Raw genomic sequence first — 15,618 nt, 5'->3', positions numbered from 1 at the left:
GTTATATGTATCAGCAATTCTATATGATAAAATGTAGAATTGAGTTGTAAAATCATTTTCGACGTGCATGAAAACCTATGACAACAAATGCACTAATGGGATGAGAAAAATGATTTATAAGAATATTATTAAATTATCGAATATAATCAGATTTCAAACGCAATAATGACTCTTAAATATTTTGATAGTGTCCTAATAATTATTTAGGTTTACTCGTTATTGATGTTACTACACTATCCAGGGACCCTAATATTTATCGTCACTCTGGTCCTTAACTGTTCTGATTTCATTTAAGAAAGAAAATATCTTATTGACATAAAAAATACAAATTCATGATAATATGAAAAGTTTACGTAGCAAGCAACAAATATTCAATTTTTTAAAAATCCTAACTCCAGACAATAATATTAAATTTCATAAAGCTTAAACTCACTTTTTCAGTTTACAAACTAGTGAAAAGTTAAGAATAAAGCATCGTTATAAAGAAATCGTATACAAAGTCTGATATATGTACGTATGTACATGTAAATACATGAAGAAGAATTTATTTTGTACATCTCACTATTATCATTCAAAGTATGTAATATCTTCATCCTTCGTGTTCATAATAATTTGTTTACTCGCTGTATCTTTCCAGACCGAGACCCAAAGAAGGAAATTGATAAATTCGTGCTTGTTATAAGGTCGTGTCGTAAAAATCGACTTTGGATCGTGATTAATTCCGATACTGATTTACACGCATGTCCGAAAGCGACGATGGATAGGGATCAGCGATTATTGAGCAAGTGTCAATTGGATGATTGAATTCTGTAATAAATAACTAGCTTTGTATTTGTTGAGCAAGATTTCCAGTTAATCGAATTATGTAAACGTAACACTTTCGCGTTTGAGATATGAAGGTATGTGATCAATTGAAAATCTTTTGTGATAGAAAAATGTTGGCTTTTGTAGGAGTCTCAAATTCTAAGAGTTCGTTGGCATAAGTATTGGAAAATATAGTAGAAAGTTAGTTATCTCTTTGGAACATAGTGAGATAAAAAGTATCTCGCCTTTTTAGTACTTATAAAGCGGCTTTTAATATATCCAACCGACTTCGTTTTGTGATAAATATGACTAATACAAAAAATATGTATATACTTATTCGGTTAGTACGTGTTCATAATTCACCTAGAGCGGTATTAATCTTAAATAATATTTCTGTACAATTAGGCTTTTTTTTTTTTAAAATCCTATGCCCCAAGAAATTATTGGAATTAATTATAATACACGCTGTTCGAAAAAGCAATTTTTTCCTTATAAACAAATAACTTTGTTTTCATATGAGAAAATATTATCTATTTCGTAATATTTTATAAATATTATCTAATATTAAGCAGGAGTAAAAGGTTTCGGATAAAAATGCAATAATATCTTTTAGCTTCTATTCTCGTTCTCCAATTTTTGTTACAAGGCACTACATATCTCTAATTTTTCGATTAATCAGTGGTCCATTAATCGATGTTTTGATAATCAAAATTCCACTATAATTAAAAGATATGTATATATAAACAGTTTTTACATGCAAGCTGAACAAAGAATGGAAAATAAACATATTGGGAAATAGGCTACACGTGAGAATAGCGAAAAGAATTTTTCATAATGATCTCATTGAATATTTAATTTATATAAAAATCGAAATCCTAGGATGATATCATACAAATATATGTTATTTTAGTATAATTCTTCGAATATATACAATATTCAAAAAAAGTATAATTCAAGTATGTTTCTGTAGCGGCACATGAGTTAGAGGTCAATTCAAATCATGTTGTTGTTTTGCTTGGGAGTATGAAGATCGTTAAGATATACGTAATGTAAGAATAAATAAACTCCGAGCAAAACAATGTCGCTGCTACGTGCAACCATCGAACAAAGATGAATTTGAATTTTCCGAGTCTCTCAGGAGCAGTGTAAATAAGCGGACGCGATCGCAAGGAAATGAGTTACAGTCAGTTGTCGATCAGTTATCAACCAGTTATCAACGAATTATCAGCGATCTAACGAGTCATTAGCGATCCTATTTTACGACTCATACACTGTCCTAGCGAATCGGTTAGTACGAGCGTCTTTGCGAACATTATCTGTACACTAATTTATCATTTTAAATATATTCGACGGTTTCAACAACGAGCAATCTCGTCCATTAAACCTCACCGACCAACCATCCTCTACACACAGAAACCTCTACATTTCTTTAAAACTTAACTCGGTGAAAATATTGCAATACTTTTCAATGTCATATAATTCAAAATATTGTTGCAAACATTTAAAATAAATTACGAAATTAGCTATTTAAGTATTCTTAATTAAATTTATTATATAAAACAGTTCATACCTTCATAAATATAACCTATATTTATACTAAAAATTGTTTAACTTTGAATAAAGCTTTCAAGAGTTGATATTTATTAAGAAATATTTCAATATTATGTAAAATTGATCGTAACAATATAGAGTCTACATATAAATATCAAAAAGGCATATTTTAGACATCATCATTTCTATTCCAAAGCAACCATTAGTAAACTATCGACCTATAAAATCAAATTCTCCTTACAGTAAGGTAGCAACAAATATCAAGAGTATCTGATAAAATATTACCTTATTTTCATATGACCTTATTTTCAAGTTCTCTGATTTTAACATTTCTTAAAATTCTGATCTTAAAATTCTGTAGTAAATATGTGTATCTTTAGATTATCTACAGAATATATTATAATTTTTCCTTATTGCAAAGGTGACAAAAATATAGTTCTATGGCATTGTTAAAAAAATTGATACCCATTACCAATCATTTTCTCAATCTAGTCAGTGTTCAAACATCTTAACAATTATTGCATTTTCCTCTTTTTTCCAGATAAATAACAATATATGACTATTGTTGTATATATAGTTTATATCTTATAATTGGACTGCCAATGTTTATATACTAATTGCAATATGCAAAAATATGTATATGTATAAAAGTGTATTACAGATTTACGATTTTTCTGATGTTTAACAGTATTGGTATTAACAGGATTAACAATATTTAACAGGATTGATTCAGTAGTTAAAAAGGAGAATAACATGTCAAATTTAAGAAAGTAAAAAATTTAAAAAATTTAAGAATAGTTGAAAAATATACGATCTTTTGAAAAAGAACCAACCGTATTTCTGATACTAAAACAATCGATACTTTTGGAATGTTTAAGAGGATAAAGACAAATTTTAAAAGTTTAATGTGCTTTGCTTATTTCTAAATTACTGTTTTAGTTTAAATGTGCAAACAAAATTGTTTATTTCAAAACGTGACTTATACATATTTCAAATTCTTCTCCTGTAGGCTTCATAGGATGTATATAGGTTACAGTAATCGTTATAGTATTTAGCAGTTGAAAGAAATCTCAATTTAGGTTCTATTTCCCTAGTTATGTTTACAAAAATATGCATTTACATAAAAATCCATAGTCTACTCTTAACTTTATTAATAACTTTTCCCATTTCATATTTTTAAGAAACATCTATTTACGCTAAATAACTCACTAAAAAATTCAAAAAGTAGAAAATTATGGAAAATTAAAAAATTTCAATTGTACAGAATGCACGTAATATGCAAAAATGTATAATGTATACAAATTGTAAATATATACAATATATGTGTATAATATATACAAATTATAATACGTTGGTCGTTATAATATTTAGTAAGCGAAACAAATCTCAGCTTAAGTTATATTTCTTTAATCATGCTCAGAGAAACATAAATTTACATAAAAATCCGCAGTCTTATTTTATATTATTTTAATTTGTTCGAATCTCACTCTCATTAAAAGTAATAACCAAAAACATTTTGAATACTTAAGGAAACTTCCAGCGTACATTCAGAATGAAAAACGACACATAGCTTTTCCAAAAATAAAAAATTGTTAATAACAAAAATTTAATAAACAATAATAAAATAAAAAAGACGCAATGGGATCTAAAACGATTTGAAAGATGCAGTGAGATTAATAACTTTAACTATCTCATATTTTACATTTCTAAATTTCTATGTCTTGTTCATTCATAATTGAACTATACAAAAACATCTCATACTAAATCAGTATTAAAGTGCCAGAAGAAAATGTTCTACTTTATAATGTTTCTGTGTAGGTGGATTGTTTTAAAAGAAAAAAGTAAAAAAAAAAGAACGGGACAGTATTTTACGTTCCCTAGAATGCGAAGAATTCAAAGTCCTCTCTGTGTATTTTCATAATATATGATCGAATTGGTTCGTGACCTACGGGATACGCATATAAATCTCACAGTCAACGAGCATTGGAATAATAATACTCACGGGTCTGATAATAAAAAAACGGCACGATAAACTATATCGTTCTGTCATGCGCTCTTATCGATCGAATCCGTCTCTGCCTGACTTTTCAGAGATAACGTACTGAAATGTTGAAATGTCGTTTCGCACGAATCCTGTTGCCAGAATATACAAGATGGTACCAACGGGGAACGAGTTTTTCTTTCGTTTTATTTTATCACGAACACGACGTTTTTGTTACTATTTATGACAAATAGTCGAGCTATCGAGAGCCACCCGAACGCAGAAACATTTTTTCGACGCGGAGTGATTTTGATCTTGCATTGAATATTCGAAAACGATATCAGCCTCGGCTCCTGCGTGAAAGTATTTGATAATCAATGTACAAAAAAAATATAAAATATCGTGTGGCTATAAGTTTATCGCTTTTAATTCTTTATCGAGATTGTTAATTCCTTGTAACTTTATGTAAATGTGTATTTTGTTACATCCTATTTTAATACATTTACATTCTGTTATCTAATTTTTTCAGAAGAATTTCTTCTTCTTAGTTTGGCTCAGTAATATTTCAACTTCTGGTCATAGTAAATCATTCTTGATAGATTAATGATACATCTCGCTGCTTGGCATTAATAGTGGCACAACTCAAAATATTTGAAATTTGCTTTTAACGAATAGAGGACCTGTATATTATGTTCCTAATTTTATCGTGTAAAACAGCATATTTATGACTTCATTCGTTTTGTTTCAGAGGGCAGTTATATTAATAGGGCCTGTACCTACTTAGTATTTTCAAAAATGTAAATTTTACTAAGCCTGTCCTATAAAATTTACATTTTTAAAGTTGTGTCATTATCAATGCCAAACAGCGATGTATGCATCCTATTTTTTATAATCTCTTATGAAATATCGATAATTATTAGGAGGAGTGGCGACTACACCGATTTCAATGATCATGAAATATGTTATCAACATCAGCATTCTGAAAAACTTTTTTCTATACATATAAACGTCGCTTGGTCTTTGCAAAATATTCGCAAAAAACTTCAATTAAATTCAAGTTACGATTACATTTCATTGTTGTGTAGGCAGCCGCATTTTTATATATTCAAACCTAAACTTAACTCATTCACGAGAGAGATAACTATTTTTAATATTGTATAAATATAAGAAAAAATCAATAGCTTATAGGTTGAGCCAGAGTAATATCAGGCCACCATTAAACGCTTAGCAATATTAGCCTGAAACAATTTTCGATAAATCGATTAATATACGAGATGTGGCATTTTATTCTAATTTTCAATTGCTCAGCAGTGTAACAATTATATCTATTGTAGATATAATATCGTATATAGAAAAAGATTTATAAAATGAAGTGTTAAATAATACATATGGGTGATATTCAACATATATTGCTTCATAATTTGAAAACTAAAGCCGAACGGCTATTATATGTATAGGAAACAGGTGTGCATAATATTGGCGATATATTTCAAGGTCATTGAAATCGGTCAAATCGTCGCCATTCTCAATGTTACTTGAACGCTTCCAATCGAAAACGCTAAGATCCCTAATAAATGCACCCTGGTATGTCACCAACGAAGTAATACATCGCGACCTCAAGATACCCACAGTCAAAGAAGAAATAACAAAATATAGCAACAGATATAGCAAAAGAGTCAACAAACATCGGAACCCCCTAATAACTAAATTACGTCGGACCAGATCCGCAGGCTAAAAAAGCACTACCCGTTAGACCTAAGCACAAGATTTAACTAGACATTTATATTAAGTAATATTTACTTATTTATCATACTTATTTATAATTATACTTACCTATAATAAGTATTAACTTATTATAAATAATTAACCATGTCACTGCGCCACGCCAGAGAAAATTACTGAAAATTCTCAATGGGAGAATTGATCGTAAATTAATAATAAATAAAAGAAAAATTCCCAATGTAATAGCCGAAATTCCATTTGCCAAATATTGTATTTAAAGTTTACAGAATTTCTTATTCATAGATGTATTTTACGCATACTCTAATCATTTTGACTATATTTTACAAGATTTTTATGTATGGTTTATTATGCTTCGTATAATTTCCTTTTGCAATAAAATAAATTTAATCTTTTACAGTAAAAAACTTGAAAATAAATTCTCTTCTTGTCTCTTTCCTTGTAGATTAAAATGTATTGTAATTTTTGTAATCTCCGTATATACTTTGAGACATATTGTCACAATGAAATTTATTAAGAATCAGTATATCTTAATTGAACAATTTTTACACGAAAGGATTTATGTATGAGGACTTGGACTGTGAAAGATAGGAGAGTAGCTTGGACAGGCAAATTGATGGCGATATGCTGCCTGTTCGATAATTCGTATATAACAACTTATACATACATATGTTCTACGTTCAAGAATTTCTGATCACATGGCCGGATAATCGGGAGTCAGCGGCTGAACGCGACGCGGCGTCCTAATCGGTATCTGGATAATCAACGTTCCACTGTAATTACACGTTAATTGAACGAAGAGATATCGTCGTACAATCATATGAGAAGATGACATATTAATTGATGTAGTACTGTTCGTTTGAAATCACATATTACTTCCGCAAATTATCGAAGTTAACTATTTCCTCTCATAATGATTCACATTCGTTAATTTTTTGTATTGCCTTTGTAACAGGTGTTAGGATTCGTTTTTGTTTCTTGCTAAAGGTAAATAATATTTTAATTCATTATTTAAGTTCGTAATTAATCATCTCTACAATTTGTAATGTTTTTGTGTTTCATGTTTTATAGAATTAAAAGTGATCTGCTATACATGTAGCTGTATTATTATACTGATCAACAAATTTTTATTTTTTCCCGATTTTGTAACCTTCATTAGGTGATTCTTGTAGACTTTTGCGAGCTAAACACGAATCTGCAAACCATTTTTTCTTAGACCCCACAGTTTCCGAAAAAATCAATTTTGGAAAAAATGTCAAATTTTCAACTTTGCAGATATTTTGTGCTTTTATAGCAGCAGCTATCGAGTTGCGGTCGAAACGAAAGATTTCTGTGAACCCTTCCGAACGAAATGATATATATTGCATTATAAATATTTAAACATGTTTAAATAATGATCAAAGTGAAAAGGACACGTAAAATACACCATTTTCTGTTTATTTCACAAACTAAAGATCTAGGAGAAAATCTAACATGCGATAGAGTAGATATTTTTGCTAAGGAAAGCGTCAAGAAAAACTAGAAAATCATGTTTTGATTTTTATGTAAAGGCGAAAAGGTTTGGCAAAACACGGTGGCAATGGTTAACGACTAGTTAACGGCTGCTCGTGTTTGGCGGTTTCGTTATGCCCAGTGGCAGACGAGGCATCCACCAACATTGACAAAAGTTTACAAAAATCGCCTATTGAAGATTGCGAAATTATATACCTGTTGAACAATATGTAGCGGCACAGGAGTCAAAGGAAACGCGAATTGAGAGCGACTCATGTTGTTTTGCCTCGGAGCATTGACACAGCATTGAGCATGAAACGTAATGGCAAATAAACTTCGGGAAAAACCGTCGAATGAAGACGAATTCAAATTTTCCGACTTTCCCCTGATCAGTATAAATAAACGGACGCGATCGCGAGCAGGAGAGTACATACGGAGTATCTATCAGTTAGCAACCAGTTATCAATCAGTTATCAGTTAATCGCGCGATACAGTATCTCCGAGTATCTAACAGTATCTAACAGAGTATCCACAAAGCATCTCCGAGTATCTCCCATTATCTCACAAGTATTTATCCGCGATTTTATTTTGCGATTTATACTTTGTACTAACGACTCACGTATACGGCTGTACATTAATTTATTATTTTAAATATATTCGACGGTTTCATCAACGAGCAATCTCGTCATTAAACCTCACGTCCTAACTATACTCTATACCCACAAATATCATTAAACTAGAAACAGTATCTTTTAGTTCTTTTAATTGAGGATGAAAAACTAGTAATGAAGTAGTCTAGAAATTAAAATTAAGGTTTTAAATTTAAAATCAAAGTTAAAATTCAATATTGTCCGTTGAAGTAAGTTCCAGTGAGGATGTGTAGTATTTAATTTTGCGATAACATGATGTTTAACAATACAAATACTAAAGTTTGAAAGGTAAACGTTAAATCTGAAGATCATAAACATGTCCAAAAAAGATGCTACGTAAATATTTTTTAGATAAATATCATTATTAGATAAATAATCTTTCTTTAAACATTTACAAATGCTCCAGGCTATTTGAAAAAAAATTTTATTCCTTTGCTAGTAATAAGTAATTATTATCAATAAAAGAATTGTATAGGAAGACTTGTAGTATTTTATACTACATACTTTATACTTGTAGTATTTCACGAGAAAAAGAGAAACGTGTATGAAGCATTAGCCCGAATTCGAAGCATAAGATGGTCGCATGTGTGAATCTGCTTATGATATCGCGATTCATAATCGAGTTAGAACCTTCCGAAAATGCGAATCGTTTCCTAATCGGTGGAATATGATTACATATAGGCAGTGTTTTCCACAACGACCTAATTCGATTACTCATAACGACTTACAAGAAGGTTTACAGAATTAAGTTTAATTATTATTCCAGTGAAGGAGCAACGGAACGGGCGCTTGATTGAGGTAACGATTATACTTTCGTAATAACACTACTGACACTCGCTATCGATTTTTATTTACGTACATAAGTATATTGTGATGTTCATAGACATATGACTTTAATATTAGTTTCTTCTCCATAAAAGATAACTCGAAGAAGGACTTTTATTGAAATATTAGAAATGCTAAAATTTTTAAAACAAACCAATCTTTCTCAAAATTTAGAACACTCACACTATGACTTTAATTGAAAGTGAAAGATAGTACGTGAAGTTGAAGTTGTACTTGAGAAATGATAACATAATATAGTACTATAAAATCAAATTCCTTTGCATGAAATAAATAATTAAAGAGAAATAACGCTATCGAAGGTTACTGGTTTGTACTGGCACGACAGTCAAGCAGGATGTACTTGCTAACGGAGCGAGTGTTGAAACTAATTGAAGGTTGACGATGGTCGAGGGCGACATAAAAAGTGTCACCCAATTAACGTGAACGGTAGCAACGTCGCTAATCGGTAGACTAGTTTGTGGCCGAACTAAGAGAGATGACTTATTAATGACGGATGATCTGCATAAGTTAATTCACCATATAGTAAGGAGGTACTTCATAAGGAGAGTAATGGTTTCATTCATTTGATAACGTAATTGTCGGCGAGCTTCGTAACGAGCAAATAAAGGATTTCACACGATTTTATCGTTGGACGTCCCTCTTTTCACTGATGGAATAGACAAACGAACCAACGCCAAGAAAATTAACTCAATCGTACGACATTTCTCCATTAAACTATGCCGCGGTGTGGTAAAAAAGAATTAATCAGAAATATTAAGATAAATTGTTAGTGATTGTGATAGTTCCAAAGTTTTTCCAAATTGATCATTTACAGTTCTTTTTTTAATTTAATTCTTTACATTCACAATTTGTCCAATTTGGACATTTGGTAGACTTTTTTACCTGTTTATCATGTGGGTGGCTACCCCCAGCGGGGTACCATCTTCGTGTTTGTTAGGTTATATCCTTTGTGTGATCTGCTGGGTGTTTCCTTTTCAGTCTTCTTTCTATGTATATAATTAATATACACATATAATATTGATAGGAATTAATATATTTAAAATGTAATTAATATTTAAAATATAATTTCTTAAAAATAATATTTGTTTTTTATAAAATACAATTTGTTAAATATCGTCTTTAAGCCTTGTTAAAATAATAATTCTAAATATTTATCGTATTAATTTTTATCATAACGTACTGGACTTTCATAAGACAAATAAGAGATGTTTAGCTGTGAAGTATATCTATACTCATAAACTGATTATTTATATAAAATATAAAAAATACATATATAAAATATGCAAAGTGAACCATTCATTATAACATTTAATGGAATTTAGTCGATGAAACAAATCCCTATGATTCTTTAGCCGTATTTATAAAAACTTTATTGTGTGTAAATTTAAACCCGCTATCTAGAATCACAATCGCGTATAATCAGTTAGAATTATAATTGACTTTTATGATTTTTAGGACAAATTAGTTTGATCTCAAAATTTTTTATAAGTATAGTGCTCGAATAAATTTTTTACAGTATTTTTTATATAAGAGAAATTAATATTAAGGTATAATCTAATAATAACATATTTGTGATAGTGTATCTTTCAATGTTAAGATAGTTTGAGTTACTTCTTGCTAAGCACTTAGTTTAATAAGATTATGAATATTTTCAGATTTTCAGAAGAATGTCTTATGAATTAAAATAGATTTTATTATTATCATTTTACTTATAAAAGTGTACAAGTGGAGAAATATAAAGACATTAAATATAAAAATATTAAAATTAATCAAAATTATTTATCTGAATTTTTATTTTCATGAAAAATTATAGCATAATGTTGTTTAATTTATATGATATAGCATCGTACAACTGTTTGCATTAACATTAACTGAACCAAACCGAAACGTTAAGTAGCTATTCGTAAATATACAGACTTAGACGTATATTAATGTATTAAGTTTTATAGTAAAAATAAGTGTCAAAGATATTTATATATAAAAAATTTATTGTCGACACCTGTGTCTTGATAGAAAATTTAAATATACCAAAATGTACAAAATATCCAAACCAAGTATTCATTGTAATATTTTTAGAGTGAAACTTAGAGGGGAATTTCCTATTTGGATTGTACTTCTTTAGTTATATTAATAAAACTGTAAATTTGCATAAACGTATGCATAATTTAATTATACTTGTACATATAAAAATGTATATTCTATATATAAAAATACACTGAAAGTACATATTGTGAAAATAATGAAGTCAAAATATTGAACATATTAAATATAACACTGTTAATAATCATCAATCTAATGAAATCTATAAATAGTATATGATTAAATAATACTAAACACGTTTATCAACTCTAGAAACAGGCAATAGAAAATTTCGAATGAAGCTAAATTTTATTTTTCGAAATGTGATGTATGTATCATTATTTCATTATAGTGTGAGGCTTTCGCGAAAATGCCCTTAACTAACCGTTAATAATAACCCTTAATAATAAACCCTTAAATTTAAATAAAATATCAGCAATGGAAGTAGCGAGATTGTGATAAACGAAGGGACATATAGACAGATTTTAAAAGTACCTAATGAGATTTTATTGGATCTTCATGAGAAATTATTCGGTGCATCCTATTAATTTTCTGTTATCTGGTAAATGATACACGATACAGAGAGAGCAAAATGTTATATCGGAAAACTGAAAAATTACACTGCTGGCAGCCGCAGGAAGGCAAAAGAAATTTTCTTCGTTTGAATAAAAGAAAGTAAGGGAAGTAAACTACACTGGGACAGCAATTTAGTACCTATTAAATTTTTATTATACAAATATACATAGTTTTAATAAGAATGAAATATTTGCCGAGATTAGAGTGACGTGAAGGGAAACAATGAATTTTTTTTTTAGAACCTTATACTTTAGATTGAAAAATATAAGAATACGTTTTTAGGTGTTATTAAAAATTAAAATAAGCAAATAAATTGAGCAGTTTAATTATGAATTTTTATATTGAAAATTAGTAAGTATATTGAAAAGTACTTGTGTGTGATAATAGTGGTGCTGTAATTTTTTATAATTTGAATTTGGTGATGATTTTATTTTATTTCATAAAATTAAAAACAGTTTTATTTTTTCCCTTTTGTATAATGTTTGTGGAACACAAAAGCAGTAAACTGCATACTGTATTAATTAAAAACTTATTATCGTTTAGTAGATGATGAAAGATATAATATAAAGAAGCAAATATTGCCATAAGTTATATCGGGTGTACTGCACCACGGGTTTTCGGGTGCAAACTTATGTTTTTAATAAGAACTCAAGATCGCCTTGACTTTTTTAAACGACACTATATATATTCATATTGTTGTAGTTGATGTTAAGAAGAGTTTAACGACTTACTATTCTGACCCTGACTTTAGCCTGAATCTTGAAATGTCGGTTTAATCGAGGAAAATCTTTCTGTTAAAAATTATTTCATTTCGATGAAATCACAGATTTCAAAATAGTCAGCCTTAATAAGAAAAATGCCAATTATACCCACATTACAAAAGGAGCATAAACAGCGTACAGAATTGTAGAAGAAAGAAGGAAGAGAGAAACAGAAGAGAGGAAGAAAAGGATAAGGGAATCCAAATATAACAGATACTACAGAAACATAACCAAAGATGAGATATCAAAGTACTTGGAAGGGAGGATGAAGTGGAAGGACAGGAAAATTATAGCCAGATTCAGGTGTGGAAACGAAACCAAAGCGAGGGAACACTGGAAAGAGGAGGGAGAAAAAAGGTGCAGATTATGTGGAAGGGAAGAAGAGGACCTGAGACACGTAATAGAAGAATGTGAAATAACGGGAGGACCAAAAGACATGGAAAAAATACTGAATAAGCCTGGAGAAGGACTAATGGAATTAAAAGCAATAATAGAGAAGAGAAGGGCAAGGGCAATACAAGACGGGGAGGAAGGACGAGAAGGTAGCACAACAAGGAGGCAAAAGATCGAAGGACAATGATGTGTAGTCATAAGTTGCAATAGTTTGTAGTTATAAATTTTAGCGACTAGAGATAAGAATATGCTAAGGAGTGCAATACAATAAATGTAAGAAATGTAATTCGAAAGTTCGTCCAAAGCCGAAAGGCACGGACTAAAATAAATAATAATAATAATAATAACAGCGTACAGAGATAAATATACCTTGCGTTGTGTTGTTTTTTATATCTTCAACCACCCGGAGACACCTTTCGAGGATAGTAAATTAAACTCTCCCTTTTCTTCACAAAACATTGCCCGTTAAAACAACACCGCAGAGTATCTAACAAAATAATGCGAACAGGCGTTGACCGAAAACCCGCAACCAGTATACGTGGAAGAGTTGACGTGCGACGAAACCGCGCCTAATGCAATCTCACATCGTCCCTCTCACATCCGAGGATTTCGGTTTCAAAGTACATACACATATACATACACACCCTCTCCTTTATAAGTATTAAAGCACGTACAGGAAGTGAAGTTATCCTCAAGAATAATTAGAAAATTATTTAAGAATTGTTATCTAGTTTGAAACTTGTATAAAAATACTATAGATCTTAAGATAACTTAATACTAGTAACTAATAATTAATCTTAAGATCACTATAAAATCTTAAAATAAATAGAGAATTCATATATTACAATATAATAAAAATGTGTATTAAGTAATATTTATAATAAAAGCTTGACCCGTATATACAGGCCACCTAAATGCCACCTAAATATCTCTTCGATGATACAGAAAATACCTTAAACGTAACGTGAACGGTATCAAAGGACCAATATTCGATAAGAATATTTTTTTCTAAGGTCACTTTCTTCCGAAATTCTCAAAGTCATTGGTTTTTCTGCACACGATTATATATATTTTTTATTGCATCGAGTAGCTGATCATAAAATACGTTCAAATATAAACAATAATGTGACCTTGAAATTATCCTGGACTTAGAAAATTTAAGTTTTACGTGAAATTTATATCTATCGAGATTGCAGGTTTTGGCCAGAAAGCGATAAGGGGAAACCTGTCCAATATCAATAAATATGTTTACTATCACATTTCTAGTTACCCTTAAGATTCTAAAATCCTGATCATTTTCAGTTTGTTAATGTGCCGATGTAACATTCATAATGAATTAATCATTACCCTCATCCTTTTCACGGATCCTTTCACGTGAAAATATTTTTTTATTAATAATAAATAAATTTAAATAAAAAATTATACTAAATCTATAATTCCCAATTTAATTTAATACAATTTAAAAAAAAATATTTTTATAAACAATACCTACACAATCAATAAATTTTTTTTATTTTATCTTTTATTTTTTTATTTATTTTTTTATATCCTCATCCTTTTCATATAAAAATAAATCTCACGTAAAACTTTAATTGTCAGAATCTAAGATCATTTCAAGGTCTAAAAGCGATTAGTTTAAAAGATATTTTAGCTTTAATATCGTAAAACTTATTGTATGAAAGACAAGAGAAACAAGAACAGAAAAATACTACGCTATCTTTCCTTGTCATATACACAAGTACATATATTTACATTAAATCTATTTTGTGATTTCTATATATGTACATTTTTCGATTCGTTTCAAACTTGACGAATATCATCGTAATAGTCGAGTCTCATAACAATGTTAATCAAATTTCAAAATGTTTTGTATTATACACGTAATATATATATAAAAGATATGTAACCAAAGGGTGTCATAATACTTATGAACGAAAGTGTACATAGCATAGCTGACGATGAGGACAGTGTTATGCGAACGCGATTCAAGGTGGAAATTGAAATGCACGGAGATCAGTAGCGCGCTTAGAATGGAGGTCACGCGTGGCTAGGACGATGCAGCCGCAAATTATAGGATGATTATAAATTAATGCATTAGTATCAGGACGTGGCAGACGTCAGAGGTGCGAGTGTCTGGCGACGTTATCACGTTAGTCGCGAGCGAGCGAGCAAAATAATTAGAACGAGCCGGTTTGTGTGTATATACTACATAGATGTAAGAGGACCGAGAAAAGCCTATTTCCGACTAAACGGATAACCCCTGGGGTATTAATCGCTGGCGAGTAGGTAAACGATGCTGCTTAAGGTGACGGGATGATGCGACGTTGAATCTGAGAGATGATTCGCAATTTCTTTAAAATTGACCTTAATCCGCGTCCGTCTCCGCGCTGACCTCTTCTTGCGCGCGTGTTAATTAAATTTGCGCGAACAGTCGATCTACTGAACGACTGGGAGTCCGAGGATAGGATGGAGTGGCTTCAATTATTGGATTGTGTCATTTTTATTTTCTGGGATGTATAACCGTGATTTTTTAAACATAAGTTGACAGTAAACATTGCTCGAACAATCGATCGATGATAATTGAAATAATTCTTAATCCATATTCATTGTGACATTAAAAAACATTAAATAAATTCTTAAAACGTTTATGGAAAGGGATATAATTTTTATACATTTTTAGATATTTAAACAAGGATTTTTTGGCTCTAAAAAAATAACATTTGAATAGAAAAGTATTAGCAAGCCT

At 30.1% G+C, this 15,618-nt stretch overlaps 2 protein-coding genes across 9 annotated transcripts in view; one reads left to right on the top strand and one right to left on the bottom strand.

The window, feature by feature from the left end:
• The window catches only part of LOC122569527, a 353,752-nt gene that overhangs the window by 117,463 nt on the left and 220,671 nt on the right, over window positions 1-15,618 (top strand). The window lies entirely within an intron of this gene.
• LOC122569524 (trichohyalin-like) overlaps window positions 1-15,618 on the bottom strand; it is a 148,948-nt gene that overhangs the window by 30,104 nt on the left and 103,226 nt on the right. The window contains exon 1 of one of the 5 annotated variants that reach the window (XM_043730684.1): window positions 9,946-9,989. The exons of the other annotated variants lie outside the window; for them this stretch is intronic. Within the exon in view, the coding sequence (XP_043586619.1) occupies window positions 9,946-9,956 (11 nt within the window). The 5' untranslated portion in view covers window positions 9,957-9,989. Of the gene's footprint in view, window positions 1-9,945; window positions 9,990-15,618 lie in introns of those variants that run through there. 5 annotated transcript variants of the gene reach the window in all.

The sequence above is a fragment of the Bombus pyrosoma genome, linkage group LG7, assembly GCF_014825855.1.
Source record: "Bombus pyrosoma isolate SC7728 linkage group LG7, ASM1482585v1, whole genome shotgun sequence".
Taxonomy (NCBI): domain Eukaryota; kingdom Metazoa; phylum Arthropoda; class Insecta; order Hymenoptera; family Apidae; genus Bombus; species Bombus pyrosoma.
Note: the sequence above shows the minus strand (reverse complement) of the source record. Positions and strands in the feature narration are given on the sequence as shown.